Source organism: Cynara cardunculus (genome assembly GCF_001531365.2).
Source record: "Cynara cardunculus var. scolymus isolate 2C chromosome LG 10, CcrdV1, whole genome shotgun sequence".
Lineage (NCBI taxonomy): Eukaryota > Viridiplantae > Streptophyta > Magnoliopsida > Asterales > Asteraceae > Cynara > Cynara cardunculus.
Window position 1 is genome coordinate 19,517,348 of NC_037537.1, and position 27,558 is coordinate 19,544,905.

The window sequence follows — 27,558 nt, forward strand, 5'->3', positions numbered from 1 at the left end:
AAATATCCTTGCATTAATATTTTAATTCAAAATTGCCAAAATTATAAATTTCCTAATTTATCTATTGATTTGTGGTTAATATTGGTTCTCACAGTTACCACAAACTAATTAGTTCTCATTTGATTAGGCCCCTATATATATATATATGTGTGTGTGTGTATTATTCTAAATTATTATATGAACAACTATATTTGGATCGTTATACCACCATTTTACTGTCATGATAACTGCTATTGGAATCTGACCACAATTTTATATTTTGACCAGTGTAACAACCTAGTTCTTAAAGAAGCAAAATAAACCAAAGACTAGGATCCAAAAGCACATACCTGTAGCCTTTAAAGGGCAACCTTCATGCACCAACATCTGCCTTGCACTTGCAAAGAGGCTATTTTGGTGGCTCAAATCTATGATTTCTGGGTCACTAAGGAGTAACCTTACTAGATTCTAACACAACCCAAAATCATGCCACCTTGAAAACATGTAAATCAAACTCAGGTACCAAGTCCACATCAAACACAATCAAATTCACAGTTTCAACACAAATAACACCAAAATGTGAACACTTTTTGCAGAAGCAAAGGCAAGACATACGACAAGAATACTTACGGTACTAGACTCGATTAACAGCAAAACTTAAGCTATTGTAGACTAATACGTTCAGGTGGTAGCATTCACCGCTTTGTAGTACAAATTTCACCTGTTTTTTCTAACCTTTCTATGCTATTCTTCTTAGATGTAGAACACAAGCATCCTGCATTAATAGAGAAGGTGAAAATAAGTATTCTCATACAACATAAGATGATGGTAGGAATTATGTGTATGTTGACTAAAAAGGTAGATACAAAGGAAATATTCTAGCGGTTGCAAAGTCTTGGTCCGAATAATTGACCTTTTGAACCATTGCTTGGAATTTGTTGCTGCAAGCTAACCACTATTCTTGTGAAAATGCCAAAATAACACTTGACACTAATGGCAATAATGTACATAGGACTTGGCACTTTTATCAAAACTTGCCCATTATTGCAAAACCGTAGTGTCATTTTGCGTTTGCACAAGAACGATGGTTTTGTTTGCAACAAAAGACCAAGCACAATGGTCCGAGAGTCGAACTCATTAAGGAATGCAACTAAAAGATTGTATAATTTGGTTCCATTTTATCCATCTAAACTACGTTGATGAAAGTTGGCATGCCCTTTCATCATACCAAAGCTCTCTGGATTGCTGGTTGTCTGATGTTGAGTTTGGAAACAAAAAAGAAAGAATTCGGAAACAAAAGAGGGAAAGGTAGATAAGGCATCCAAGAGAATATATCATCCGACTGCTATGACATTAGCCCAAGTGGCTAAATTACCGGAACATGTGTAGTCTAAAGTGACTTAACACTTTCGGGAAAAGGGGAGTGTGTAGCCGACATGTGTCCATGTCGCAATAAGTGAATACAACCTTAATAGATGGTGGCATGATAAAAGTAATGATCAAACAATGATGTTAGTACAATGGGAAGTGGAACTCTCGAAATATACAAGTTTCCTAGTGTATAAAAACTGCACGCTTAGCAAAACAAACTTGTACCGAAAGCCTTAATCACTATTAAAACCATTGGAGGTGGTCAATATGACGTGACTTGGGGCTATTCCTTTTTCAATCGATGCTAGCACAACAGTATTTGTTACATAGTGATAGGGAACTGCCTAATAGCCCAGTTCTGGATGAAAGTCTACCAACACAGAAGGTCAGAGGTGTAAGGTAACATAGACCCGGTTGGTTAGTAGTGAGAAAACTATAGATAAAGAATGTTGAGTGTAGGTGTGAAGGCATTTTAGTAATTACCTTTTTGTTGAGAGAATCCGCTGTTAGCAGGTAGAGGGGTTACCAATCCTTTGGTTATCCTTTGATTATGTTATTATATTCCTTGGATTATTGGAAATCAAAGGAATATAATAACCGGTAATCTTCAAAAATCAATTCATTTTGAAATCATGCAACTTTCGTAAAACATGAAGTCAATAATCAAAAGGGCAAACTCTTTCAACAATATGTTCGAGTCATGAAACATATTCAAATGATTAACATAAACTCAACTTTGAAACAAAAGAAATGTTTCCCTAGTCAAAGAAATAGGATATTAGTACCTTAGTCGTTTCCTTACTTCTGATCACCTATAATCTATGCTGTTATATCGGTCAGAATACGAAATATCGGTCAGGACCGATATTCGATATATCGGTTATATCGGTGATATATCGGTCCAAAATAGCGGTTAACATAATATTTCTTAGAATTATATATAATATGCATTAAAGAAGAAGTCGAAGTCGAAGGCTGAAGAAGAAGTCGAAGGCTGAAGAAGAAGTCGAAGTCGAACTGTCGAAGTGAAGTTGAAGTCGAAGTCTGAAGAAGAACTGAAGAAGTCGAAGTCTGAAGTTGAACGTGAACTCGTGATTAACTAAAGTCTAAAGAAAGAAGAAGACGTTGTGGATTCAGACCTAATTTGAGTTACCTAATTTAAGTTATCAGCCCAAAAAATTAGGCCCATGGAATAACAAATTTAAGTTATCGGCCCAAATTTTTAAACCTTATAAAATCGGTATATCGGCCCGATTTTCACCTCAAAATATCGCTAAATATCGGAAAATATCGCCGATAATATCGTTCCCGATATTTTGACCGATATTTATGTTCCGATATTTTTTCTAGGAGCGATATCCGATATATCGCGATATTGACAGCATAGCCTATAATCATTTAATAAACACTAAATTAACGCCCAACATAACCGCTAAGATCCTAAAGAAAAATAGACAAACAATCACATTTGGACCTTAAAAAAAAGAAAATGGCATCTTGCTAACACCTTATGTTCCAGTCTTTTTCTCACATTTAGAAGCCAAATTAGCTGTTGGTATCTAAACGAAAGCTGTAGATTGACCTTTTAGGATTCTACAGAAACTGGAATCATTTAAATCGGAGTTACGAGTAGATCAGTACAACCTTAATAAAAACAGTGTGCAGTTGTACCGATCTACTCGTAACTCCGATTTAAATGATTCCAGTTTTTGTAGAATCCTAAAAGGTCAATCTACAGAAACTGGAATCATTTAAATCGGAGTTGCGAGTAGATTGGTACAACCTTAATAAAAACAGTGTGCAGGTTGTTATGCACACTGTGAGCTGATTCAAAAACTCAGAACTTGGACTCTTCATAACAGTTTTAGAGGACATTCTAAGCTTTCCATCGGTATATCGTACACCTGATCTGGACCAACAATTGATTTTCTCTCACTACTAACCAATCAGGTCTATCACAACCCTACACCTGCCTAGACTTTCATCCAGAACTGGGCTTGGGCTATTGGGCCGTTCCCTATCACATAGAGGGTTGGTTCTTGCAGAATAATGCCTCAGCATCAGGCATGAAGATCAACTAAAGTGGTAAATATCCTACGGTGTTCTTTACGTGTTTTGAATAAACCAATTTGACTATCTTTCAGACAATTTTTTCTATCTTCCGTTTTAAATGAAAATAAAACTTTGTTGCAAACCAATTTTGCATACATGTATACATTTTCCTGCCCAGACTAAACATATCAAAGGAAATAAAAGAAACGGAACATAATTAGGATATGCGTTTGGAAAAAAGGTATAAAGCTAAATTGCAATAAAGTTGAACAATCTTACAAGATTATGGCTTGGGATTCAAGTAGACTGTTTCTGCATTTGGTGAGGCTCGTGGGAACTGCATGGTATCCTTAGCAATGTTAAACCATTTTTGAGCATCATGAGGGCCACTTGGTCGGATAAAAAATTTCTTGAGAGAAGGGGAATGAGCAAGTACAAGCTTTATAAAAAGTAGTTCCGGTCTTGATCCTTCTAAACTTATGTCCGCAAGTTGCAACCGTTTCAATGTCTGATCTAAGCACCCTGGGGCTTCCAAATGATTTGAAGATGCTCCAACATCATCATGCAATTGAGGCTTCCGGAAAACATAAAAAATACATCGATGGCTTAGCATCCGACCCTTGTACCATATAAGCAAAAAATAACTACTTAAACCACAAAGTTGGTGCCCAATTAGTTTAAGCTTGGGCTCCAAAGGTCAAAAGTGCCTGGAGGTCCCAGGTTCAAGTCCGAGGAGGAATAAAAAATCCCCTTGTAGCCACAAGACTCCGGGCTATCCGCGAAGCGGGTGGTCGCCCTGGGATTAATCGGCTCGGCTCGCATAGCGGGTTGGATATCCAGGTTAATAAAAAAGAACTACTTACAGAACTTTTTGCTTTACCTTATGTGTAAGCTTCATATACAGTCTTTTTAGATTTGGTGAGTTTCGAAGCAAACAAAGAGCACCATGAAGTTGATCCAAATCACCAAGGTCAAAATATAACAACAACAAATGCTTTAAACTATTAACTGCATGAGGAAGCCACTTTGGAATTTTATCTGCACTCAAAAACTGTGAGGCAAAAGTGAGATATTATCTTACCCAAAAAAAGGTGAGAACTCCATCAAACTAGAAGGGTAGAAAAAGTTTGCCCAAATTCCATTTGGAGAACTGAGGTTAAACATTAAAATGTCGATTTTGTATCATACCTTACTAAAATGACCATCGATATAAAACTGTTCAATCTTCGGCAATTTACTTAACAAGATGGTCAAATTCACCCTTTCAACTCGTACAAAATCTTTTATGGGCTTTTGGAAAGATAAAGCAATAACAGTAAGGCATGGACTGTCTAATAACCGGAGCACATTGGCTTGAGGGCAAGTGATGACAATCAAAGTCTTCAGTTTCTTAGCCTTGATGTTGAAATTGTAGACATTTGTGCACGTATGCAGGCACAGCCTCTTAAGGTGTGGTAAACTAAACGGAGTTTCCCAGGAGTTAGCCCCAAAATCAATATCCTTGAGAAAAAGATTTACAACATTGAAAAATCCTTTAAACTCAAGTGGTGGCTTAAAAATGCAATTCTCGAGTTCCAATTTTCTCAATTCTATACAAGAAAACACATAGGATGGAAGTTCATAACGCCGATTTGAATTAGTAAGGACGAGTTCCCTCACACTATTTTTTGATAAGCATAGCATCAACTCATCGATTTCTTCGAAGCTATAAAGATACATTTTTGGTATATGGAGAGAAAATTTCGAGATAGGACCCTTGTGAAGGATCAAGACTTGATTTATGATCCGTATAAAACCATTACGGCCATAAGCTCCATTTTTTGCAATTTTTTGGCAGAATTGCTTATCAAGGACCAACACCCTCATTCTAGTCCATCTATACCTCCACTTTTTTGATAGAATGCTTGTCCTTACAACATCTTGAAATGGGAGTCGCTCTAGGATCGAGTCTATCAAATGCTCTGATAAGTTATTGATTCTATCCTCATCGGCACAAGTTGGAAACCTCCTTTTATGATTCTCTGTCAGTAGATCAAGAAAACCAGGACCAAATTATTTCAAAGAAAATGGAACGCAATAAGGAAAATGGAACTTAACATCACCCATACTCTTCTTAATTTCCTTCTATTACCAAAAGAGGTGTTGAGTGTGATAAAAGAACTGATCAGAAAGAAATTGTTTTTATTTGCAATACATATGATATGAAGGTTGGAATCATTCTTAATGTTACTCACATATTAACATTTTGTAGAGGTCAAAATGATAGTCAAATGGATTTCCTTCTTAGTAACGACAAGCAAAGGGAATTGACATGTGTAGATTGCAAAGCTTATTCCTATGGAGTGTATAGTGACACAACACATAGGGGCATGATGGTGGATGGAATAAACTAGGTGGTGGAACCTGTGACATCCCGTTCCCAGGGGTATTGTCCTTTGCCCTTAGTACAAGTGAATGAAAGAAACTTCATATCTTAAACTTTTATTTCATTATAATAGAGTTATTACAGCAGCGGAAATGCAGAAATTTACAACTTGTAATATTCTAACATCTTAGAATAGCAACACTTCAGCTTGTTCCTACTCCTTGATTCCTGAGATACATACATGAATACATAAGCTTTAAACTTAGTGAGCAGTTATGGTTTCATGATAAAACATCCTTTCCAAATAGTTAAAATAATTCTTATAAACTTTCATGTATAAAAACATTTCTTTGAGATCTCATGGTTACATGTTAAATAAACCAACTTCTCACACGTTCTTTAACCTTAGGTCCACATAAGGGCTTGCCTAATAAGGTCCGTTTGCAAGACGTATCTTCTTTTTATATCCTATACGTTGGATATTTAAATGGTTATACTTAACATGTATAAAAACTTTCATATACCACATGTGCATCATGACATAAAAGGTGTACTTTGCCACATAATCATAACATAACATTTACAAGAAGATATGGCAATATTCTTTCATGCATAAAACATTTATATATAAATATAGCATGTATGTATCCCAGTAAATCTCATAACGTACTCACCTTGATTATGCCTAGCATTTCCCTTAATTCCTATCTTCAACCTTGATTAGGTATAAAGAGAGAGATTTCTTATTTCGGGTATGGAACTAATGGCAACACTTCAATCACTATTTATAGGTAAATTCATTGCATTAGCTACTTGTTTTTCTTGCTCCCAAAATTGTACTCTTATGATAGTTTAACACCTCATTTTTGAAGATAAAAGAATCTTGACACCTCATACTTAATATAAAGAAATCTTGACACCTCATGCTTCTAGCTCTTGCTTGTCATCACGAATTTTGCGAATACATGCTTCTAGCCTTGGCAACTCATAACTAGCTTGCTTTGTCACAAGATTTTTGTGGCTCATGTTGTTTGTTTATAAGTAGCTTAGTAAGCTACTTATGTGCTTACTGGTAAGTAGCTTTGTAAGCTACTTGTGTGCTTGCTTACTTATTTATCTCTATAATTAATATTTTTTTTCACTAAAAGATGTTATTTACCTTGTTTTAGTTCTTATATGAAGGGCCTTTAGAAACAACTTAAACTTTATAAGAAATTATAATAAAGATATGTATATATCTATATACCTCGCTGAAAATTAGGGTTGTTACAATTCTCCCTCCCTTTTAGAGATTTCGTCCTCGAAATTTTTACTCAAAAAGGTGTGGGTACTTATTTTGGATTTCCGATTACTTCCTATGTTGATTTTATCCCATGGTCAGTCCCAATGAACTAATACCAATGATACCTCTTTGTTTCGAAGTTTCTTAATTTTATGCTCAGTGATAGATATGGATTCTACGAATTTAAGTTTATCATCAACCGAGATTTCTTCAACCTCGTTTGCATAACATCAGATAAGTTTGATACCATAAGTCACCAACTATCTTCCATTCCTTACCATTTAGATATATGCAAACTCAAAATATCTTATAACTTGCTATGTCATACTTACATTTCAACTTAGTTCGACATAATAATATCATAAACTTTACATTCGCGGAAGTATTCTAACAATAGTTCAATAGCCTAACATGTATTATTGCTACTATATGAACTATATCCCTTCATGTCTTACTTTGATCTCATGTGAGATAGTTCCTATTTCACCTATCCATCTAACATTATACACATGTACTGATTCTCCATTCCAGGTTTGCATCTTCACCGTATTCTTTTCAAACACCACTTCTGGGTCATTCTTTGACAACAAAACCATTCAAATATTATATCACCTTTTTCCTGAGCACATCAACTTAACTAGGTAATTCTTGCCATATAGATTGATCAAACAATCCTCAAGAATCTCATTAACCTTTAACTGACCACCATCAATGGTTATTAGTACCTAACTCTTATTCTAGTTGTTCAGCTCTTATATTCAAGTAGTTCAAACAAAGCTTCTAGATGTACTTGAATCGAATAAAACTAGGGTACAATAATTATTGCCAAGAAACACATGTTGGTGATTCCTTAGGCCTTGTCTGCTATCACGACATATGCCTTGTCCTTTGCCTTCGGTTCCTCTTTTTTTTTCAACTGAACTTCCTTACGTTGACATCTAGACTATTGTTGAATTCTACTGAAGCTTGGGACAACTTGATCTTATATGCCCATCATACAACACTCATAGCAAGTGCATCTTCGTATATTGTTTTATCAAGTGTCATGGCTTAACACATGTGTCGAACCTTATGCTACCTACTTGTCATACTCACAAGTGTCTTCTATTAGACTTATTGCATAAAGGATAACTCAACTCTGATCTCTTGGCCTATTTCGTTAGATGGCTAATCACTATCTTTCTCACATATTACATCCTTTGGTTATGATTTGAAATCCTTATCCATAACACAATCCTTTACTAGTTTGCAAAATTTCAAGAACTGACAGAACAATTTTCTTATTGTTTACTACTCCTATATCTTAGCTTCTACCTTGATGTTTAACCTTGGTTTCACCTTAGCTTTGGCCTACATAAACACTTGGTTGTATGGCCTCATATGTGACATGCTTAGTGTTGAATTTGTTGTTCTACCATTCCTTCTAGATTTTTTTGATAATAAAAATGACAACATATATGTGCCAAACATCTTTTTGTGTCATAGTCTTGTATCATAGTTGTATAATAACTTCAATAATAAGTCTGACCTGAATTATTTACTTTCAATAATATTAACTATTAACATAGTCTGATATTATATATCAAAACATGGCTACTATGATATGGACAATACTGAGTACAGTTGAGAATAATACACTAAATGATCATTTAATTGTCATCCCACATACTACTTAACTAGCTGATATTTTATCACCATTTTCCAACATAATAAAGGAAATCTTACTAAAGATGTCATCAAAGAATAAACTCAGTGAAGTAATCCATCAAAGTATGAATACTAAAGTCTTAAGTTTTCAAGGTTATATGAGTTTGTAATCTATTTCTCTTACACCACAACTCTTATTTTAATAAGATCAACACTTCTTACTAATCCATCTGACTACCAATATGAAATAGCCAGGCCGGTATCACGGGAGCTAGCATCTGTTAGGTGCAATTGTAATCTGCGACTTCTTTTTTGCAGTCAACAACTCAGCCGGTTCAACCTTTCTGGACACTATCCCATATGGTTATATCGACCAGGATAAGAAATTAGCGAAATAATTTGATGGAGTTCAGATATATGTTAGTTATTTTGAATATAATGCTTTAATACCCAATGTTATCCTCCTCGATTTAAGTCTAAGTTACCTAATTTAAGGCAATCTTAATTCACTTAAACTAATGCTCTGATACCAACTTTTGACATTCCGTTCGCGAGGGTATCATTATTTGCCCTTAGTACAAGTGAATGAAAGAAGCTTCATATCTTAAACTTTTATTTCATTATAATAGAGTTACTACAGCAGCAGAAATGCGAAAATTAACAACTTATAATATTCTAACATCTTAGAATATCAACACTTCAGCTTGTCCCTACTCCTTGATTCCTGAGATACATACATGAATAAGTAAGCTTTAAACTTGGTGAGTAGTTATTGTTTCATGATAAAAAATTCTTTCCAAATAGTTAAAAAAATTCTTATAAACTTTCATGTATAAAAACATTTCTTTGAGATCTCATGGTTACATGTTAAGTAAACCAACTTCTCACAGGTTCTTTAACCACTAGTCCACATAAGGGCTGCCTAATAAGGTCCGTTTGCAAAACGTACCTTCTTTCTATATCCCGTACCTTGGTTATTTAAATGGTTATACTTAACATGTATAAAAACTTTCATATACCACATGTGCATCATGACATAAAAGGTGTATTTTGCCTCATAATCATAACATAACTTTTACAAGAAGATATGGCAATACTCTTTCATGCATAAAACATTTATATATATATATATAGCATGTATGTATCCCAGTAAATCTCATAACGTATTCACCTTGATTATGCCTAGCTTTTCCCTTAATTCTTATCTTCAACCTTGATTAGGTATAAAGAAAGATTTCTTATTTTTGTTATGGAACTAATGGTAACACTTCAATCACTATTTATAGGTAAATTCATTGCATTAACTACTTGTTGTTCTTGCTCCCAAAATTGTACTCTTATGATAGTTTAACACCTCATTTTTTAGGATAAAAGAATCTTGAAACCTTATAAGTAGGAATCTTGACACCTCATGCTTCTAGCTTTTATTTATCATGCTTCTAGCTCTTGCTTGTAATCATGAATTTTGCCAACACATGCTTCTAGCCTTGACAACTCATAACTAGCTTACTTTGTCATAAGATTTTTGTGGCTCATGTTGTTTGTTGATTAGTAGCTTAGTAAGCTACTTATGTGCTTATTGGTAAGCAAAGCTACTTGTGTGCTTGCTTACTTATTTATCTCTATAATTAATATTTTTTCACAAAAAGATGTTATTTACCTTGTTTTAGTTCTTATATTAAGGGCCTTTAAAAACAACTTAACTTTATAAGAAATTATGATAAAGATATGTATATATCTATATACCTGGCTGAAAATTAGGGTTGTTACAGAACCTCAAAAATGGATAAGAATCCGAGTGTTTTTAACAATGTAATGGTTATAAGCAAAGTCGTTAAAGGCTCAAGGCGCACTTAGGCGCAAAGGGGTCCAGGGGCCTAGGCGCAGGCGTGAGGCACGAGCCTTGGGAATGCAAGGCGCATCTTATATTAAAACTTTATCTATACTATATTATAAAGCATTTGACAAAAACTCTTAAAAACCATTTTTTATGCATGAAGTACTGTATATTGATGCATATTACTTAAAATTYAAGATTACAAGTAAATTATGCATAAGTTCAACTTATTAAAGCTTCATGTTTGAATTCGTATAACTAACTGCGGATAAACATAACCAAATAGAGGATAAACATCTCATTTTAAAATATAAAAAATCTAAAATATAATTAGGATAATTATCGAGTTCTAACAAAATAATTAATTATTATCTTTATAAAAAAAATTATATTATCAAACGAAATATAAATTACTTCGTTATTGAAGCTAAATTAAATTATAATAAAAAAATAAATTAAATAATTACAAAAAAAATAGGAATTTTAAATAGTTATTTGATACTAATATCGATATATTTTTGTCAATTTTTTATGATGTCTTCAAATTTATATTTTATTCAAACATAAAAACATCATCATTTTTTTCAGAATCACATAAGACCATACTATAACATTGACTGAGATACGAAATAAAATAAAATATTAAAATCAAGATGTATCTCGCTGCATTACACAAGTACCCTTCTAGTATATATATACACACACACAGTTACACACAACTCAAATATGTAGCAAAACCTCCGGTGCAGCAACCAACAGCACTTCGATAGAGGCAGAAGGGAGAAGGATTTAAAGCGATGAGCCATGAGAGAGAAGTTTTAAGGTCTAGGTATTTATAGAGAAAGAGGCTTGAAGTTATAAGAACAACGTATTTAATATTAGGATTTGACTTATATCATCTATTAAATAACTCTTTTTTTAAGACGTCTAGAAGATAAGATAAGAGAACTTATTTAATATTGGGGTTTGACTTGGTATTTAATAACTCTTTGAGGCATAGGCCTACAAGGCGCCTTAGCCAAGGCACAGGGCCTTAGTGAGCCTCGTGAATACGCCTAGCCTCGACACTAAAAAAGCCCAAGACCTTGAGCCTTATGAGCCTCAGAGTCTAGGCGCGCCTGCTTTTGCTATGGTTATAAGGTTGGAATAGGTAAAGCTCCAACCGATAATATTCCTATGGAGGTTATGAAGTCCTCGGGAAGGTAGTTATAGCATAATTCACTAGGTTATGTATGTTATCCTTACAAAGACATCTCATGAATGTAGAGATAGTACATCATGTGCGACTACAAGAACAAATGAGATATTTAAAGCTGGAAAAACCTGAGAGGGATCAAACTTAAAAGCATGTGAACGTGATTAGCCTTATGGCAAGAAGAGGGGAGTTTGGATTAATTAAAAGGCGAGATAGGGAGAGGGGTAACGTGGTGGTAGTTAGGTTACCAAAGCCTGTAAAAAAATGGTTGTCTTGGTTCTTCCTTCCGTTTATGTCTACTGTTATTTCTACTTATGTTTGTTGTACATTAGTCTTAGATTTTCTTGTAATTATAGTTGAATGGGCTACGCTTTGTGTTTCCTCGTCTGTTTAACCTATTTCCTTTACATTTGTCCTTGACGCATTTTATGTTTACAATACCCTTTGCTTGTTTATGTTCACTCTCATATGTAGTTTGCTCGTTTGTTTCTTTTAATCCTTGTTTTGCAACTTGGACGTCTTTACAAAAACAACTTATTTACCCCTTGAGGTAGAGGTAGAGGTAGAGGTAGAGGTAGAGGCAAAGTCTACGTAGATCCTCCCCCAGAATAAACCCTACCTCTACATGGGATTTACTATGTCCGTTTGGTTTGGTTGGTGCTCATAAAAATAGGTAACAACAAGGGTACATGTTTCCCTGTCACTCTAGGGTTAAATCTAGGGTGAACATTTGGTACTTACCTTTACCTTAATTAAGGATGGGCTAAGAAACAACATGCATGATGATACACCATGATGTATGCTATACACTAATGAAATCGTGTTTATGGACATGAGTAAGCAAAATGTTGCTAGTGTGGAGAAACAACACGGAATCTAAAGACGAAACTTTTGTTGGCTTGGATGTTATATTCGGGACCCATGAAAGTTGAAACTAGTCTAAGATGTGTAGAAGCTGACTTGGACGGTTACCAAAGGTGAAGCCTTTGCTAAGATAATTACAAATGGACAAGTTTGATTAAAGCATTCATTCTCAGAGTCGTGACATTTTGTAAACCTAGTCGAACTCGCATGACCACATACATTCTATTGGCAAACCTAACTTAGGGGTTGTTTACTCAACGCCAAGGACCAATAATCTTACCCAGTAAGAAGCATGGCAACAACGAAGGTTATTCTTACCGGGTAAATCGGTAAATGAGGGAGAAGATTCTTACCCCGTGGTTGTGGTGACTCTTGTCGGTAAGTTAACCGGGTACATCGAGGGCCCACAAAAATTAGGGGCCCAAATTTTTTTAGTATATATAATAGTAGTTCAAAAAATTTAGTAAATAGAAGAGACATAAAAAATTAGTATCTAATAGGACCAGAAAAGATTTTGGCACTACATTAACTATTAAAGGCCCGAACATATATTAATTAAATATATTGGAGAAGAAAAAACATAAAAAAGTTAATTTGTCATTCATTATGTAATATTGTTTAATGTTTCTCTAAGTTTTTTCTATTCAATACCGACGTCTAAAACTACTTGCCTCAAAAACTTTGATATAATCTCCATAATTCATCTCCGATCGACTCTTTTGATTACTCCATTCTCACATGAATTCTATTTTTGTGTTAGAATATAGTAGATTTTCTTATTATTAGCTAACAAAACCCCTATCTTTTGAAAAAATTACCAAGCATATGAGACGGTACAGCTTATATCTATATTTAGAATAATAAAACTACAATTGTTTTTTTCATACTTGTTCTTTATTATCTAATATTGAGTGCATAAATCTTATGTACTCTTCTATTTATAAAAGAAGTATAAGATCTCAAACTATAACCAAAAGAGGTTTTTTATTTATAAGATTGATGATTTCAGAAAAGTTTGTTTTAACCGTAATGCTATATTCTTGAGTCTTTCTTTTCGTAGGAAAGAAAAGAAAGTAATGTGGGAAGAAAATATTTTGTTCTTGAGATTTTTTTAAGGAAAGGAAAAGAAAACATAAATTATATCAAAATTTATTTTGTATTTCATTATTTTCCTTTCATCCCTCTTCTCTGTAAAAAAAAACACAAATAAAAAACTTTATTTTTTTCTATTTTTTTCTTTTCATTTCTTGTTCTCTTCTTTCCTTCCCAACTTCAAGAACGTAGTATAAAAGTTTAAAATGGTGTTAAAAAACATCAACATGAGGTGACATGAAAAACTAACCTATTTACATTGATTTATATAGTGTTACTCGAAAATCAGAAGAATTAACATTGTGAGCCCAAATGATGTCATTCTCCGTACCAGAAATAAATTGTGTTCTAGTAGATAATATTAATTAAAAAATGATTATTGATTGATTTTGCATCTAGAAATACTCGAAAAACGGTTATATACAACTTCAACGTTATTTATGATGATAAAAACAATATATTGAAAAAATAACTTGCCCCTTTCCAAATCTCGCCAGGGCCTAAAAAAATGCCAGGAACTGTAAACATTTGATAAACAGACACTTAATCCCTTCACACTTTATGGCTTGCGTAATCAACATATTAGTATCATTTGTCTTTTGAAAGCAATCAACAATTAGCAACCAATGTCGCAGTCAGCAAAATCCCAAAAATTAGGGTTTACGAGACGTCGGAGAACATAATTTTAACAAAATAAATTGATAAAACGGTAAAGAGATTCAAGATAGGACTTTCAAATAATTATATACGTATCATATACGAAGGAGATTAGATACTTACCCATCTTCATTTGGGCATCCCTGTAAGCGACTTCTATCCGTTGGGAATGGATCGTTGAAGAATAGAGAATTTAGGGTGCGTTTGGTTTGCGGGATTGGAATGGATTTGGAGGGATTTGGATTTGAAATCCATTCCAATCCTGTGTTTGGTTTGTTGGAATGGTAGGATTTCAAATCCAAGGAATCATCTAAAATCCCGTGAACTATGGATTTCAAAATCCTTTCAAAATACATGGGATTTCAAAATCCCATCCCCGTGGGATTTCATCTTCTCCATATTCTCGTCTCGCACAACTTATCGCTCCTCCATTGATTGCGGTCGTCGATCATCGTCTCCGTCGGTGGTCGATCTCGTCTCCATCGGTGGTCGATCTCATCTCCGTCGGTCGTCAATCTCGTCTCCATCTTCTCCCACAGCGGTCGTCGCTCCTCCATTGATTGCTCACTGTCGTCCGTCGCCCACCGTCTCCGTCGCCGTCTCCCACTGTGGTCCTCGCCGATAAACCGCCTTCTCCCATCACTCAACAGGTTTTTCCCCTTTTCCCCTTTTCGATTTCTGTCTAAACTTTGAACACAGATTAGGGTTTATCCTTCACTTTTGACAGATTAGGTAGAAAATTCTAGTGTAATGGTGGTGATAACTTTGCCATACATACAGTTCGATGATTGCGTAATACTTTAGTTGTCTTCACTATATACCCTAGTTCACCCTTCAATGAAGATCTGGTTCTTGGTGTGCTTATAGATGATGCTTATCCAAATCCAAATCCTGCAAACCAAACACAGGAATGGATTTTAAATCCTGAGAATCCAAATCCCATGGAATCCAAATCCTTCGTGGGAATCCAAATCCCTCGTAAACATTCCTGCAAACCAAACGCACCCTTAGGGTTTTGTATTTGGACATTGCAGATTACACAGCTCATTGATTCCCCTTTTGGCAAATAAAAGCAAGCAGAAGGCAGTACCATGGAAAGTGGCTTCACCTGGTTTCTGTTATAAATTCATAAATTTTACAAAAACGACCCTTAATTTTTAAAACCTCAATCTGTCTTTTTATTATTATTATTATTATTATTATTATTATTATTATTATTATTATTATTATTATTATTATTATTATTATTATTATTAATAAAGGTGGCATAATCAACTGAATATAAAAACTAGATTTTAATCAAAGTTGACAATATGTTTGTCTCATCTTTATGATGTGATGATTTGAAGTTGTCGCATATGTGTGATTCGATGACTTGAGCTTATCGCATCATTGATGCGAGAAGTATGTTTATCGTATCATTGTGATGCAACGAGATTGACTTATCGCATCATTTTGATGCGACAAGTTGGGCTTATCGTATCAAAGTGATGCGATGAAATGGGGTCCTCGTACCAGTGGTGTTGCGAGGAAATGGGGTTGTCTCACCCATGTGATGCGAGAAATTTATGATTTTACCTATATGATATGAGTTTTATCATAATATGATAAGTGAGTTATTTGGCTATTTGATGCGATAATCGGATAATATCTCATCTTTTGATGCGACAAAAGATGTTTATTTTATTAAAATGTTGTTTATTTGTTATTGATACAAATATGATTTTCTAAAAGTGTTTTGATGATTATTCACCTTGTAATAGCAAACAAAAAGATTTCCCACTAGACCTTAAGTTATAACCCTCATTTGTATTTTAAAATATCCATTACAGGTCGGGCACAACCAGATAATAAGGGGAGGGAAAATTGTGAAGAACTTGTAAATGCTTGCATGGGATGTTGGGGTAATGTGTTACCTTTTGTATTTGAATATGTGTTATGTATACAAGTTTTGTATTCATATTATATGGAAAAAAATTGGTAGCTACTTTGTAATGTAGTTTTTGTATATATTGGGACCAGATGTGTAAATTATATTTCTTGATATATGGAAATATATGTTTATATACAAATGTGATTATGGGGTGTTACACTCTCAGTCTTTGTCTTGGCTTTTACCAGGTAAGATTATTAGTCTTTGTCATATTCATATCGTATTGTAAGATAATGTAACTTGACAAACGCTTGTCGGGATAAAAGTTTAATAAACGGCTCCTTCCTTGGCTTTAAATTACTAGGTTCAGTTATTGAGATAATTAAGAAGGGTTTTTTAAATAAGTTTTTATTAAAAAATAAATAATTTATAAATGTAAATAATTGATATTTAGATACTCATATGGTTAAAAAAAAATATACATATACTTATTATGTTTATAAAATTTCAATATGAAATATAAAAAATAATCATATAATTTTTTAATCCGATTTAACTGAATCAAAAATTATAAACAAACCAAATGACTAAATAACCTTTTTTCTTTAATCCAAACTCAAGGTCGTCCTTTGGAGTGTTTCATTACGGGACATTGGGTCGTCCTTTGGGGTACTCCATACAAGACACTGAACAAGGCCTCCAATATTTTTTTGAGTCCAAATTCAGTTACATATTTTTATTATTTGTAGTTCTCATCTCCATCCTAGTCCAAATAACAAATCCCAATTAAAACTCTCCAAATAATGGTTTCCCCCAGCGTCGTAGTCTGTTTGGATAAAAAAACTCCACTTTGACAGTCGTTCCTGCACACATTGATTGTTTTGTTAGCGTTATTTCTTGCAATCATGCTACAATGATAATGTTGGTTGATGGTTTTGTTAAATATACCTCAATTTCTTGTACTTTTGTTTAAAGATAAATAAATTCATCTAATGTTAATTTTATATATATTTACCAATTCATCTAGAAGAAAATTATGTAAATAAAATAGTAGTATAATTTGCTATTTTGTTCATCCCAATATGGTAAAAAAAAATCGAAACGGAAACTTACTTTTCTCAGTTAACTGAACCATTAAATCTGCAAAATGAACAATCCGAAACCATTGTGATTCGGTTAAGTTGTCGGTTTAATTGTAATTCAGAGGTCCCGACTTACCCGTGGGCTATTGATCATCCAAATTATTCAAAATTGTGTAATGAATGTGTTTTTAGTCTTTAGATGGTGTTTTATTTGCATTTTAGCCTTCATTTTTCTAAGCATTACTCCTTTGAATTTTTGTGTAGTATTAATAGAAGATGGTCCACCTTTTTCTTATTTAGGAAAGTATAAAATAATTATTATAATATAAAATAGACAAATTATAATTATAATTACAGATTAAAAATAACAAATAAAAAGTCACTAAGTATTTTACATTTTAAAATAAGTTTTTAATAAATAAAAATATTTTTTTTTACTATGATGTAAATGAGGTTTTAATTAATTTCAACCGATCCAAAATAGTAATCAAATATAGAGTAAACTACAAATTCGATTCTTGCAGATGAATGAGATTAGTTAACTGAGAAAGTTCAATCTTCAAATTAGAGACGTAAGGTGAAGGAATTGCATATAGCAATAGTAATTAGGAATTAGGCGGATAAGGAAATACGTCATAGGAGGAAGGAATTGGGGTACTAGACTAAAGTGCTAAAACAGTATAACTGTTAAATGGACAAAAGTAAGTAGGATACTTAAAGCGTTAAGCTAAAAATCAAAATTATATGTAATATGATACAGGGTTAGGTTTCGATGAGAATATAAGTTATGATGAAAAGGGTAAGAAATGATCTTAAATCATTTGATCAATCCTAACTAAATATTAAGGCTACTGTGGTGATTTAAGAGGCACTAGATCAATCCTAACTAAATATTAATGCTACTATGATGAAAAGGGTAAGAAATGATCTAAATTCTTGGTTCAAATGATGTAATATTGATGACACATCATTTTGATGATATGATTAAAATAAAAAAAAAACTTTTTTCCAATTATTTTAATGATTTTCACTTTTCCTGGTAACGATTAAAAACATTTCAATTTTCTTAAAACTTTTAATTATTAAATTGCATGCAATTAATTATTTTAGAGTAAAATATTTCTTAAATAAATATGATATATTATTTTCAGTATAATTATTTTATCTGGAAAAAAAAGGTAACAATTATTTTATTTTGTTAAAAAAAATACATGTATTTTAATGTTTTTTAGAATGTTAACGAGATAAATTATGCTTTACAAGTTTTCTTAATATTGTTATATTAATGAATAACTCAATTATTTTTAATTAATTTGATATATTTATATGTCAAGTAGTTTTCCTTAAACAAGTATGATATTTTTTTATAAGATAAATATTTTTTTGGTAAAAAAAAAACGTAATAATTCTTTTTTTTTCTTTCAAAAAATACATTTTTTTAAAATGTTAGTAAGATAACTAATATTTTATTAATCTTCTTAATATTGATATATAAACGAATAATAAAGGAGTTTTCTAATTCATTTAATTATCTATTAAATAATATTTAAAAAAAATTCAAAGTATAATGTTGTAATAATAAATGTCACCTAGACAAAATTTTATACGTGAAGATCTTACGTGGACAATGACATGACATGAAAACTTTGTAACATGTGTCATATCATCTTAATTTAAATCAAGAGGTTATCCATTACTATAATCTCGATTTTGGAAGATTGAATTTTTAATTGAAATTCAAGATTAGAAACATATACTAATTTAGGTAATATGTTTGATTAAATATATAATGTTTAAATAACGAAATGTTAAAACTAAAAGTACAATGTTGCAATAGGAACCGATGATCCTATAATAAATAATTTTGAAAATATAATATTATAATAAAAAATGTTACGTCAGCGGTCAGATAAATGAGAACAGCCTACAAGAAAGTAAGGTGACAGAAAAATATAATATAATGAGTAAATTTAAATCAAAATGTTATAATAGATTAATTTTTTAAAGTAAAATGTACTAACAAAAAATTATTTAAAAATACATTGTAATAATAAATAATACTGAAAGTAAAATATCAGAATAAAAAAAATTATGAGAGTTTATATGATCATTTAAATGGTGCAAAATCTAGCAACGTGGAAATATCATTCTACAGACCAACCGACTATGTTGACGACGAAGGCAATGCGCCATCAGGTTCTTCAATAGTATACAGAGCTCCAATGGCCATGGCGATTCGTATTTCTTCCCAATACTTATTTCCTGTAATCAATTATCTCTTTCTCTTTTCTTATGATTGAATATTATGTATTCCTTTCAATTCCCCGTTCTTTTGAAATTTAAAATGAATAACCCTCGTTTAATTTCTTTTATCATTTGAACTGCTGTTCCGTGATGTGAACTTGCTCTTAAAGTCTTAATTGTTTATAATCGTATTCTGATAGTTGAAATTCAGATTGCAGAAATATTCAGCAACACTTGTTGTTTGAACGATGAAAAGGTTTATTGTTTTTAGATACTGATTGTGGCTTTTAAGCATGAATGAACTGGCAGTGTGCGATTAAGAATGAGGTCGTTATAGCTTTTAATCAATTTTTATGGAGAAGGGAGTGGAATGAAACCTTAGAGCGATTAGGATTTAGGGTTCTTCTAGCAACTCTTAAGTAGTTAGGAGTTAGGACAAAGGACTTGATTGAGGACCACCGTCCTCTTTATGTATATTGAAAGAATCTGGGTTTGCAATGTTGAAGTGGAATAATAAATTGAAGAATCTTTCTGAATTACTCTTAGAAGGTTGAAAATGAACTGACATGATGCACAAATTGGGGCAAAAAGGTTTGCGTACAGCATATATGATATATCATATCAATTAAAGTTGTAATTTGAAAATACTTGAGTCATGATTGGTTTGATCATTCAACCATGGAAGGCATTATTCTGATTTTTTCCAATTCGAAAATGCAGTCTTTCAATAATGCACGGGAAGTTCTTGCCCGTATTACGACAGGCAAGTAATGCATGCTTCTTTCTACTTCTTTTCATATCATCAGATTGCTGAGCCTGTATATGAAATCATGTTATAATTTTCTATGTTTATTGCCTTCTAATTGATGCTGTTTATCCAGCTAGCAAATATTGTAGATTTCATGGTAAAGCTATGACAATATCCTTTCGAGGCTCTGTAAAGCATTTACAGACAGTGTGCCGAATCTCAGTTCCTGGCTCCTCTTGGGAGAGTGTTAAAAATCCACCTTCGAACTCTCTAAAAGACAGGAAACTGGTCCCCGACTCAGATCCACCAAGCACTAAAGATGTCAATCTTTTATATGAGTTTTTCGATAGAAGGTAAGTTTTGACGCCATCAGATTCGATATTGCGATTGAAGTTTCAATTTCTTCTATGTATGAGATAATCAATGACCTTAAACACCCAAGATTTGCACCTTTTTGCAGTACCAAACTTGTTGCTTTGACTGGAGCTGGGATAAGCACAGAGTGTGGAATTCCTGATTATAGAAGGTACTTTCAATCTATATATACAACATCTTGAATCAACAAAAAGATACCCATTAAACTTGTATTACAAAATAAGGTCAGGATGTATATAATATTTGTCAGGATGTATATAATATTTGTCATGTGATTATATCTTTGACCAGCTGCTTCTTAAAGAGGTTTCAAGAATACATTTAAACACATCTTTTCATCCATTTGTATACTATGAATTAGGCACACAATTCTTCGTTGTTATATTTAGCTTTTCCCAATTCATTTTCTGGATTCATAAAGGGGCATAAAATCTGATTGTGTGTGCTTAGTTCCTGAGTTAGAGACAACTTCTTTTTTCCCTTGCTGTAGATTTTAACATTGTGCTCATGTTCAATTCATTCATCTCCCAAGTAGTAACAACATTATTTTTTCCTTCTCCCCTCCCATATAACTGCAGCCCGAATGGAGCTTATAGTACTGGCTTCAAACCGATTACACATCAGGTGATCTGAAGGCATCTGGTTGCTAATGGTTGCATTTCGCTGGTTGTTGATTGTTTATCCCTTTTTACTCTTAACTTGTGATTCCTTTACACTTTGTAATTTTCCCATCTATCCTTTATATTGCAATGGGGTTGGATGTTGCTTTGATGGATAATAATGGAATATTGGATTTGAGGTATCCCTAACAACTACTGGATAGTGCTCAAGGAAGAGGCCTTCCTGCAGGGGCAGACGTAGCATTGAAAAGTGGGGGGATGGGCCCCCATTAAAGTAATTTTTTTCCTCTTTGATATAGGTTAACCGATTCAGTCTCAGCCCCTAAGGGTATGAGTGAACTCAGGATACTATATTCTTCCTACACAACTACCTTGCTTGGTGGTAGACTGGCCTCCTAGGGGGCACTTGGCAACTCACTCGTGGGGCATGAAATCCCCAAATTCCTAAAGTACTTCCCGAAACCACCAGCCACCCCGACCTAATTCATGATGAGCCCACCAACCCACCCTCAACTGAGAATCATGTTTTTTTAACATTCTACCATAGTTCCCCCCAGTAATTTCCCACCTGTGACCCTACCAACCAAAAAAGTACCTCAAAATGAACCAAAAAACCAAAAAAGTCTCTTGAAATCAATCCAAAAAACCAAAAAAGTCCCTCAAAATCGACAAAAACACTAAAAAATTCCTTGAAATCAACCAAATAACTTTAAAAATCCCTCGAAATGGTGGAATTAGGCTAAAAATGCATCGGGCGACTTTGCGAGCCTTTAGTCTACCTTAAAGATGCCTCCATTAAACAAAAATCCTGAATCCGCCACCACCTTCCCACACAAACCCCTCGTAGGTCCATCAAGTGGGCCCTACATGCTATTTGTTGGGAGCCCTTTTCCTTGAGCTTTATGGATACCTTGAATACGAACACCCTATAGATGCATATGTTAGTGCCCCACACTCTGCTTTTTCGGCTTAGAATTTCAAAGAAAGGGGTAGATAGTTGAGGAGCAGCTCCTCCTGGAATAGTATCAAGGGCAAGAAGAAAAAGAAATATGTCCGTAGTGTACTACTGATTTCAAGCATTATACTAAAAACCAGTATTTAATTTAGTTATAGCAGATATGGAAATTTTCTCATCATTACTTAAGAGTGGGATTAAGTGAGTAATTAGTTTCTACTTGGATAAGAATGCAATGCATACATTGTTAGTAAGGACTCTAGTTTCATATATCTATTGGCTGTGATAGATTATTACGCCAAGCCTTTAATGTGGTCTTATTTGCTTATATAATTGTGGCAAGTATCCTTGATTTTTAGTTCTACTGTATCTTCTCTATGTGCGCAGCAATTTATTCGTTCTAGCCGTGCACGAAGGCGGTATTGGGCAAGGAGCTATGCAGGATGGAGAAAGTTCAATGAAGCAAAGCCTAGTGTAGCTCATACTGCATTATCATCTCTAGAAAAAGCCTGCCGAATAAGCTTTATGATTACACAAAATGTAGATAGGTGAACCTTTCCCCCCAAAATATATTAAATAGCTAATCTTGAATGGTATTTCACTGAGATTAAATAGTATTTCCTGTCCCAGGTTGCACCATCGTGCTGGTAGTAGCCCGCTTGAGTTACATGGGACTGTTTATACTGTCGGTTGTGTGGATTGTTGGTTTTCTTTTCCACGGGAGTCCTTTCAAGACCAATTGAAGTCCCAAAATCCAAAGGTCAAAACCTTCAAATTGCAATTGCTATTTCTTTTGCTTCTTAGTAATAATTGTGCAGCCCTTTTGTGATATTTAAGTCACCTTCGCACTAGTAATCTTTCAAAGCTATGGTTAACCAGTAACATAATCACATTATCATGTTGCTGTATAACTTGATAGATTGTAAAGTCTTGTTCTTGTGATGCACTCCCCATATTCCTGTATGTGGCAAAGAAATGACCAATTCATCTCAATTAATGTTGTGTCATTTTCTCCAAAATTGATGTGAACCTAAATCCTCGGGCGTCCTCGTTTTATTTTCGGTCTCTATATTCCTTACTTCAATATTATGTATCCATATATTACCTTTCATTGGCAAATTGTTCCTAATAATTAAACTTAACCTACTCTATTGCGATTTTAAGAAAAAACATTTTTGGTCAGATATTTGTTGGTCAAAAGGTATGGTTAGGGCTTCATTTCTTTATCCAACTTCTCTTGGTTCTTTCACATATTTTGAATTTCTGTTCGGTTGCACCTTTTGAACATTTATTTGAAGTAGCATAGTTTATTTTTTGGAATTTTATCATTAAAATTATGAAATAAAGCTACCTCTCTTAAATGAGTTATATTTAGCTCATCTTAGGTTCATCTATTGGGTTAGGATCTTGGTTCTTCAAATTTTGATATATGATGGATGTCTCCTGATTCAAATTTCTGCTACTTCTGCATGATAATGATGAATATGAAATTGTCACTACTCACAAGCTGTATCACAGTTTTTCCCTTTTTCCCCTTCTTTATATGTAATGAGATATAATTGTTCAGTGCAGTGGGCAGAAGCTATAGAAAGTCTAGCTTATGACAGCAAGTCAGATAAGAGTTTTGGGATGAAGCAGAGGCCTGATGGTGATATTGAAATTGATGAAAAATTCTGGGAAGAAGATTTCCACATACCAACTTGCTCAAAATGCAATGGGGTACTTAAACCCGATGTAAGGCGATTCCCTTAACTAGTGCCATATCCATTTTGATGATGAGGAAGTAAACAGTCTTGAGGATTTGTTCATGGAAGTAAATATCATAGGTGTCACAAATGACGGGGAACTTATCATGCCACCAAAGGGCATTGGCCCAGCCGTACCTAGGTTACCGGTAGAGTCTAACCTCCCAGGAGGTCAAGGGTTCAAACCTTACCACAGCTGAGGAGTGTGCGTTAGTATTTGCTGCATAAAAATGTTATATACTCCAAAAAAGAACTTATCATGCCTACAACTGCAGCATAATAAGTATCAGCAAGCCCCTATAAAGACCTAAGTTCTTCACATCCATTACTATTAAGTCGATAACCTCACTCTCTCTTGCATCATACTCCTTCCCTCCCATAAAAATTGCAACAATATTCATCTTGGTACCTGTCTTGTAAATGGGAACATTTGTAGCTAAATTAGCAATTTGCCCATTGTCATCATTACAGATTATAGGTCATATTGGTTTTGTCCAAGGTTTCCCCTATGTTTTACAAGGTATTTGAGACATTTGACTAAGGAGCCGTTTACCAAACTGTAACCGGGTAAGTGCATACTGGGTGAGCATGGTAAGGACCAAGAATCTTACCCCTAAAAGCCATAACAAGTAACAAGAATCTTGCCTGGTAAGTTAGGGTGGAGACTCTTACCCGGCTAGTGCTTACCAAGCAAAAGACGGTTACCAAAAATCTTACTATGCCATTTTGATGGCCGAGAATCTTACCCGGTAAGGTAAGCGAGGGTGGTGACTCTTACCCGGTTAGCGTTTACCAAATTACCAATAGGGCAATACTATGCCATTGATGGCCGAGAATCTAGCTGGAAAGCTAGGAGCCTTACCAAACGCTTACCAGGTAAGTGCTTAATGGCAAAAGTCATCATGCTAATTTATCTTATGGGGTAACATTTCCGGCCATCACAATGGATTGATGGTAAGTGCTTAATGGCAAAAGTCACCACTCTAATTTATCTTATGGGGTAACATTTCCTGCCATCATAATGGATTGATGGTAAGTGTAAATAACCCCGGTAAGCACTTACCGGGTAAGAGTCATCACCTTCACTTATCGGGTAAGACTCTCAATCCTTGTTTTCCCTCTTATTGGGTAAGATTCTCAGTCCTTATTATGTTCACTTGGTAAAGTAATAGAACCGAACCACAAGGGTGGTGCTTGATTGGTTTGAGCTTGGCTCCAAAGGTCAAAAAGTACCAGGAGGTCCCAGGTTCAAATCCAAGCAGGAATAAAAATCCCTTGTGGCCATGGAGGTTCAAATGCGGTGACTCCGGGCTATCTGCTTTGCAGGTGGTCGCCCTGGGATTAGTCGGCTCGCATAGCGGGTTGGATATCCAGGTTAATAAAAAAAAAGTAATAGAACCGGTAAGCGCTTACCAAGGTAAGTGTAAACGGCCCCTAAGTGATGGTGTTGACTCTTACCTTGTAAGTGCTACCTGATTAGCGTTTGGTAAATGGCCCCTAAGTTGGTTGTTTTTGTCCTTGAAGTAGTAGGGAGTTAACACTGACCTATGATTATGTTCAGGTTGTTGTTTGATCCATTAGAAGCCAATCTTTTGACATCCATCAACTTATTACAGGATCTAACTGTGCTAATGTTTCTTGGTTTTGAAGGTTGTCTTTTTTGGTGATAATGTACCCAAGGATAGAGCCAATATAGCCATGGAAGCTGCTAAAGGGTGTGATGCTTTCCTTGTCCTTGGTTCATCAGTAATGACTATGTCTGCTTTCCGCCTTGTCAGGTACATATCTTGCTTTCCGTTGCCTGTAGTTGTTGAACTTTTTTCGTGTGACACATCCACTAGGAACAGGTTCTCATTAATAAAAAGTTTATCATATTTTATTCAGTTAATAATGTTGTGAACTGGGGTCTGTGAGTTTTCATCAAGTCAAACAGGGCTTCAGTTCAAGATGTAGCTTTATGATTGTGCAAGTTTTAATGGACTTTTTGGTATGTGGATTTATGAATTCAGAGGATCAAAAAATTACTTATGATTCTTGATTTGTGAACATTTTTCCTAAGCATTTGATTTTCTTAGCATATGAAGTTGTCTTGAAATTTCATTTTGAAGTAAGAAAGTCTCCTATGTTTGGTTGAGGATACAGCTTGAAAGGAAAGCACACATATGAACCTTGTAGCAAAACCATCAACTCTAAACCAATGGGGGGTTTGTCACAATTTTGTGAATGATCTTCTGTTACAGATCATTTATATATGTGTGTATATATATCTATATCTATATATATAGATAGAGGAAAGTTCCGTTAGGAACCCAGAAACCGCCCACAACACGCCATGTGTCCTTCAGGATGAACATTCATCGTGAATAAGTAACACATTCATGATGAATATGGACGTGTTATTCATCATGAATATGTTTCAACATTCATGATGAATATGTTACACGTCCATATTTCTGATGAATATGCTATGTGTTGCACAGTGGGCTGTTCCCAAGTTCCTAATCAATGTTAGGTTCCTAATAGAACCTGCCCCTATATATATGAGATGCTATTCATTTCACCCGCCCAACATTTTCATCATTTTATATGGTGCGGAAAGATATAAATACATCAAAATGGGTCCTATTTACTCAATGCGGTGGAACCACAGAAGAGGTAGATGGTGTAATCGAATAATGGCATTTGCAAGCCAAACTTCTCAATTTTCTAAATCATCTGTAATCACAATTGGTTGTTTTAACATAACTTTCTGTGATCCAAAAATTACTGCTTCATCGTCATGTTTTCTTGTTTAATTGAGAGATCTTAATTGATTTGTGCAGAGCAGCTCATGAGGCTGGTGCTGCTACAGCAATTGTGAATATAGGCATCACTCGAGCCGATGAGTTTGCAGATTTGAAAATCAACGCCCGTCTAGGAGAGGTGTATAAATGTTAAATTTCGTCATGTTGGACCGCTTGCATTTACCTGATTGTGGTGCACTGTCAATGCAGATATTACCACGGCTGCTCAACACTGGTTCGCTCAGCGTTCCTGCTATCTGAGACTTCAAACAGGACCACACGTCATACTATCTGAGACTTCACGGCTTGTACTTGAAATTAGTCGATGGATGGTGTCAACTTGGTCAACTCTTCACAAGTTATGGTTTTGACATGGGTTTGTTCTACTTATCTATTGTTTTCTACTGACTTTCTTCAAGATCAAGGGTGATTGCCGTCTGCAAACATTGTTTGTTGAAGCTGATGGATGTATCTTGTGTAAGACTTTTGTATTCTATATATACACGGGCGACACTCAAAAATAAATTTGTAATCAATGTATCAAGTAGTTGTTACATGGATGCCTGTTGCTAAAAATTGAAGTACAGATTGTTTAATCTCCATTAAGACTTTTGCTTCAAGGACTCGTTTATCATCCGATAAAGATACAAGTACATTACCATTTTACCCTTGCAATATGTAAAATAGTTGATGGTGAAGAATATTACAATAAAACTTTTATGAAGAAAAGAAAATGCATGAGATGGAAGTTGATGACCAATCCTTGATGCCATTTTTTGACAAAAATATCAT

At 34.2% G+C, this 27,558-nt stretch overlaps 2 protein-coding genes and 1 long non-coding RNA gene across 7 annotated transcripts; 1 reads left to right on the plus strand and 2 right to left on the minus strand.

The window, feature by feature from the left end:
- Nucleotides 1–512: 512 nt before the first annotated feature.
- Nucleotides 513–5,454, minus strand: LOC112520085 (F-box/FBD/LRR-repeat protein At1g13570-like; the record flags this gene model as incomplete). Its single annotated transcript, XM_025128387.1, has 4 exons — nucleotides 513–754; nucleotides 3,682–3,976; nucleotides 4,283–4,453; nucleotides 4,591–5,454. Coding segments are annotated over 3 exons (1,326 nt in total), but the record flags the coding sequence as incomplete, so codon positions are not given.
- A 404-nt stretch (nucleotides 5,455–5,858) lies between these two features.
- LOC112519830 lies at nucleotides 5,859–14,529 on the minus strand. Its single transcript, XR_003069951.1, has 2 exons — nucleotides 14,465–14,529; nucleotides 5,859–5,995 (listed from the first exon to the last, which is right to left on the minus strand). It is a non-coding gene; the product is annotated as an uncharacterized LOC112519830 (long non-coding RNA).
- A 4,916-nt stretch (nucleotides 14,530–19,445) lies between these two features.
- LOC112519053 (NAD-dependent protein deacylase SRT2) lies at nucleotides 19,446–27,386 on the plus strand. Of its 5 annotated transcripts, none has more exons than XM_025126986.1 (11): nucleotides 19,446–19,560; nucleotides 20,261–20,303; nucleotides 20,422–20,641; nucleotides 20,749–20,814; nucleotides 21,242–21,287; nucleotides 22,626–22,786; nucleotides 22,869–22,998; nucleotides 23,811–23,972; nucleotides 25,634–25,761; nucleotides 26,806–26,905; nucleotides 26,977–27,386. In XM_025126986.1, exons 1-11 carry the CDS (start codon nucleotides 19,519–19,521, stop codon nucleotides 27,025–27,027), a joined length of 1,149 nt encoding a protein of 382 aa, XP_024982754.1. In that variant the 5' UTR covers nucleotides 19,446–19,518; the 3' UTR covers nucleotides 27,028–27,386. The 5 variants fall into 5 exon arrangements, 4 of the variants coding, with proteins under 4 accessions (XP_024982754.1, XP_024982755.1, XP_024982753.1 ...); XR_003069897.1 differs by having other exon boundaries at nucleotides 19,454–19,560; nucleotides 20,731–20,814; nucleotides 26,811–26,905; XM_025126987.1 differs by having other exon boundaries at nucleotides 19,454–19,560; nucleotides 20,261–20,307; nucleotides 20,731–20,814.
- Nucleotides 27,387–27,558: the final 172 nt, after the last annotated feature.

Bases quoted from the DNA above. Each gene is read 5' to 3' on its own strand.
- LOC112519053 (XM_025126985.1), top strand. From the start codon at position 19,519: ATGGCCATGGCGATTCGTATTTCTTCCCAATACTTATTTCCT. The intron at 22,787-22,868 runs GTGAACCTTTCC...TTCCTGTCCCAG, and splicing joins ATTACACAAAATGTAGATAG to GTTGCACCATCGTGCTGGTA. The intron at 22,999-23,810 runs GTCAAAACCTTC...TGTTCAGTGCAG, and splicing joins TGAAGTCCCAAAATCCAAAG to TGGGCAGAAGCTATAGAAAG.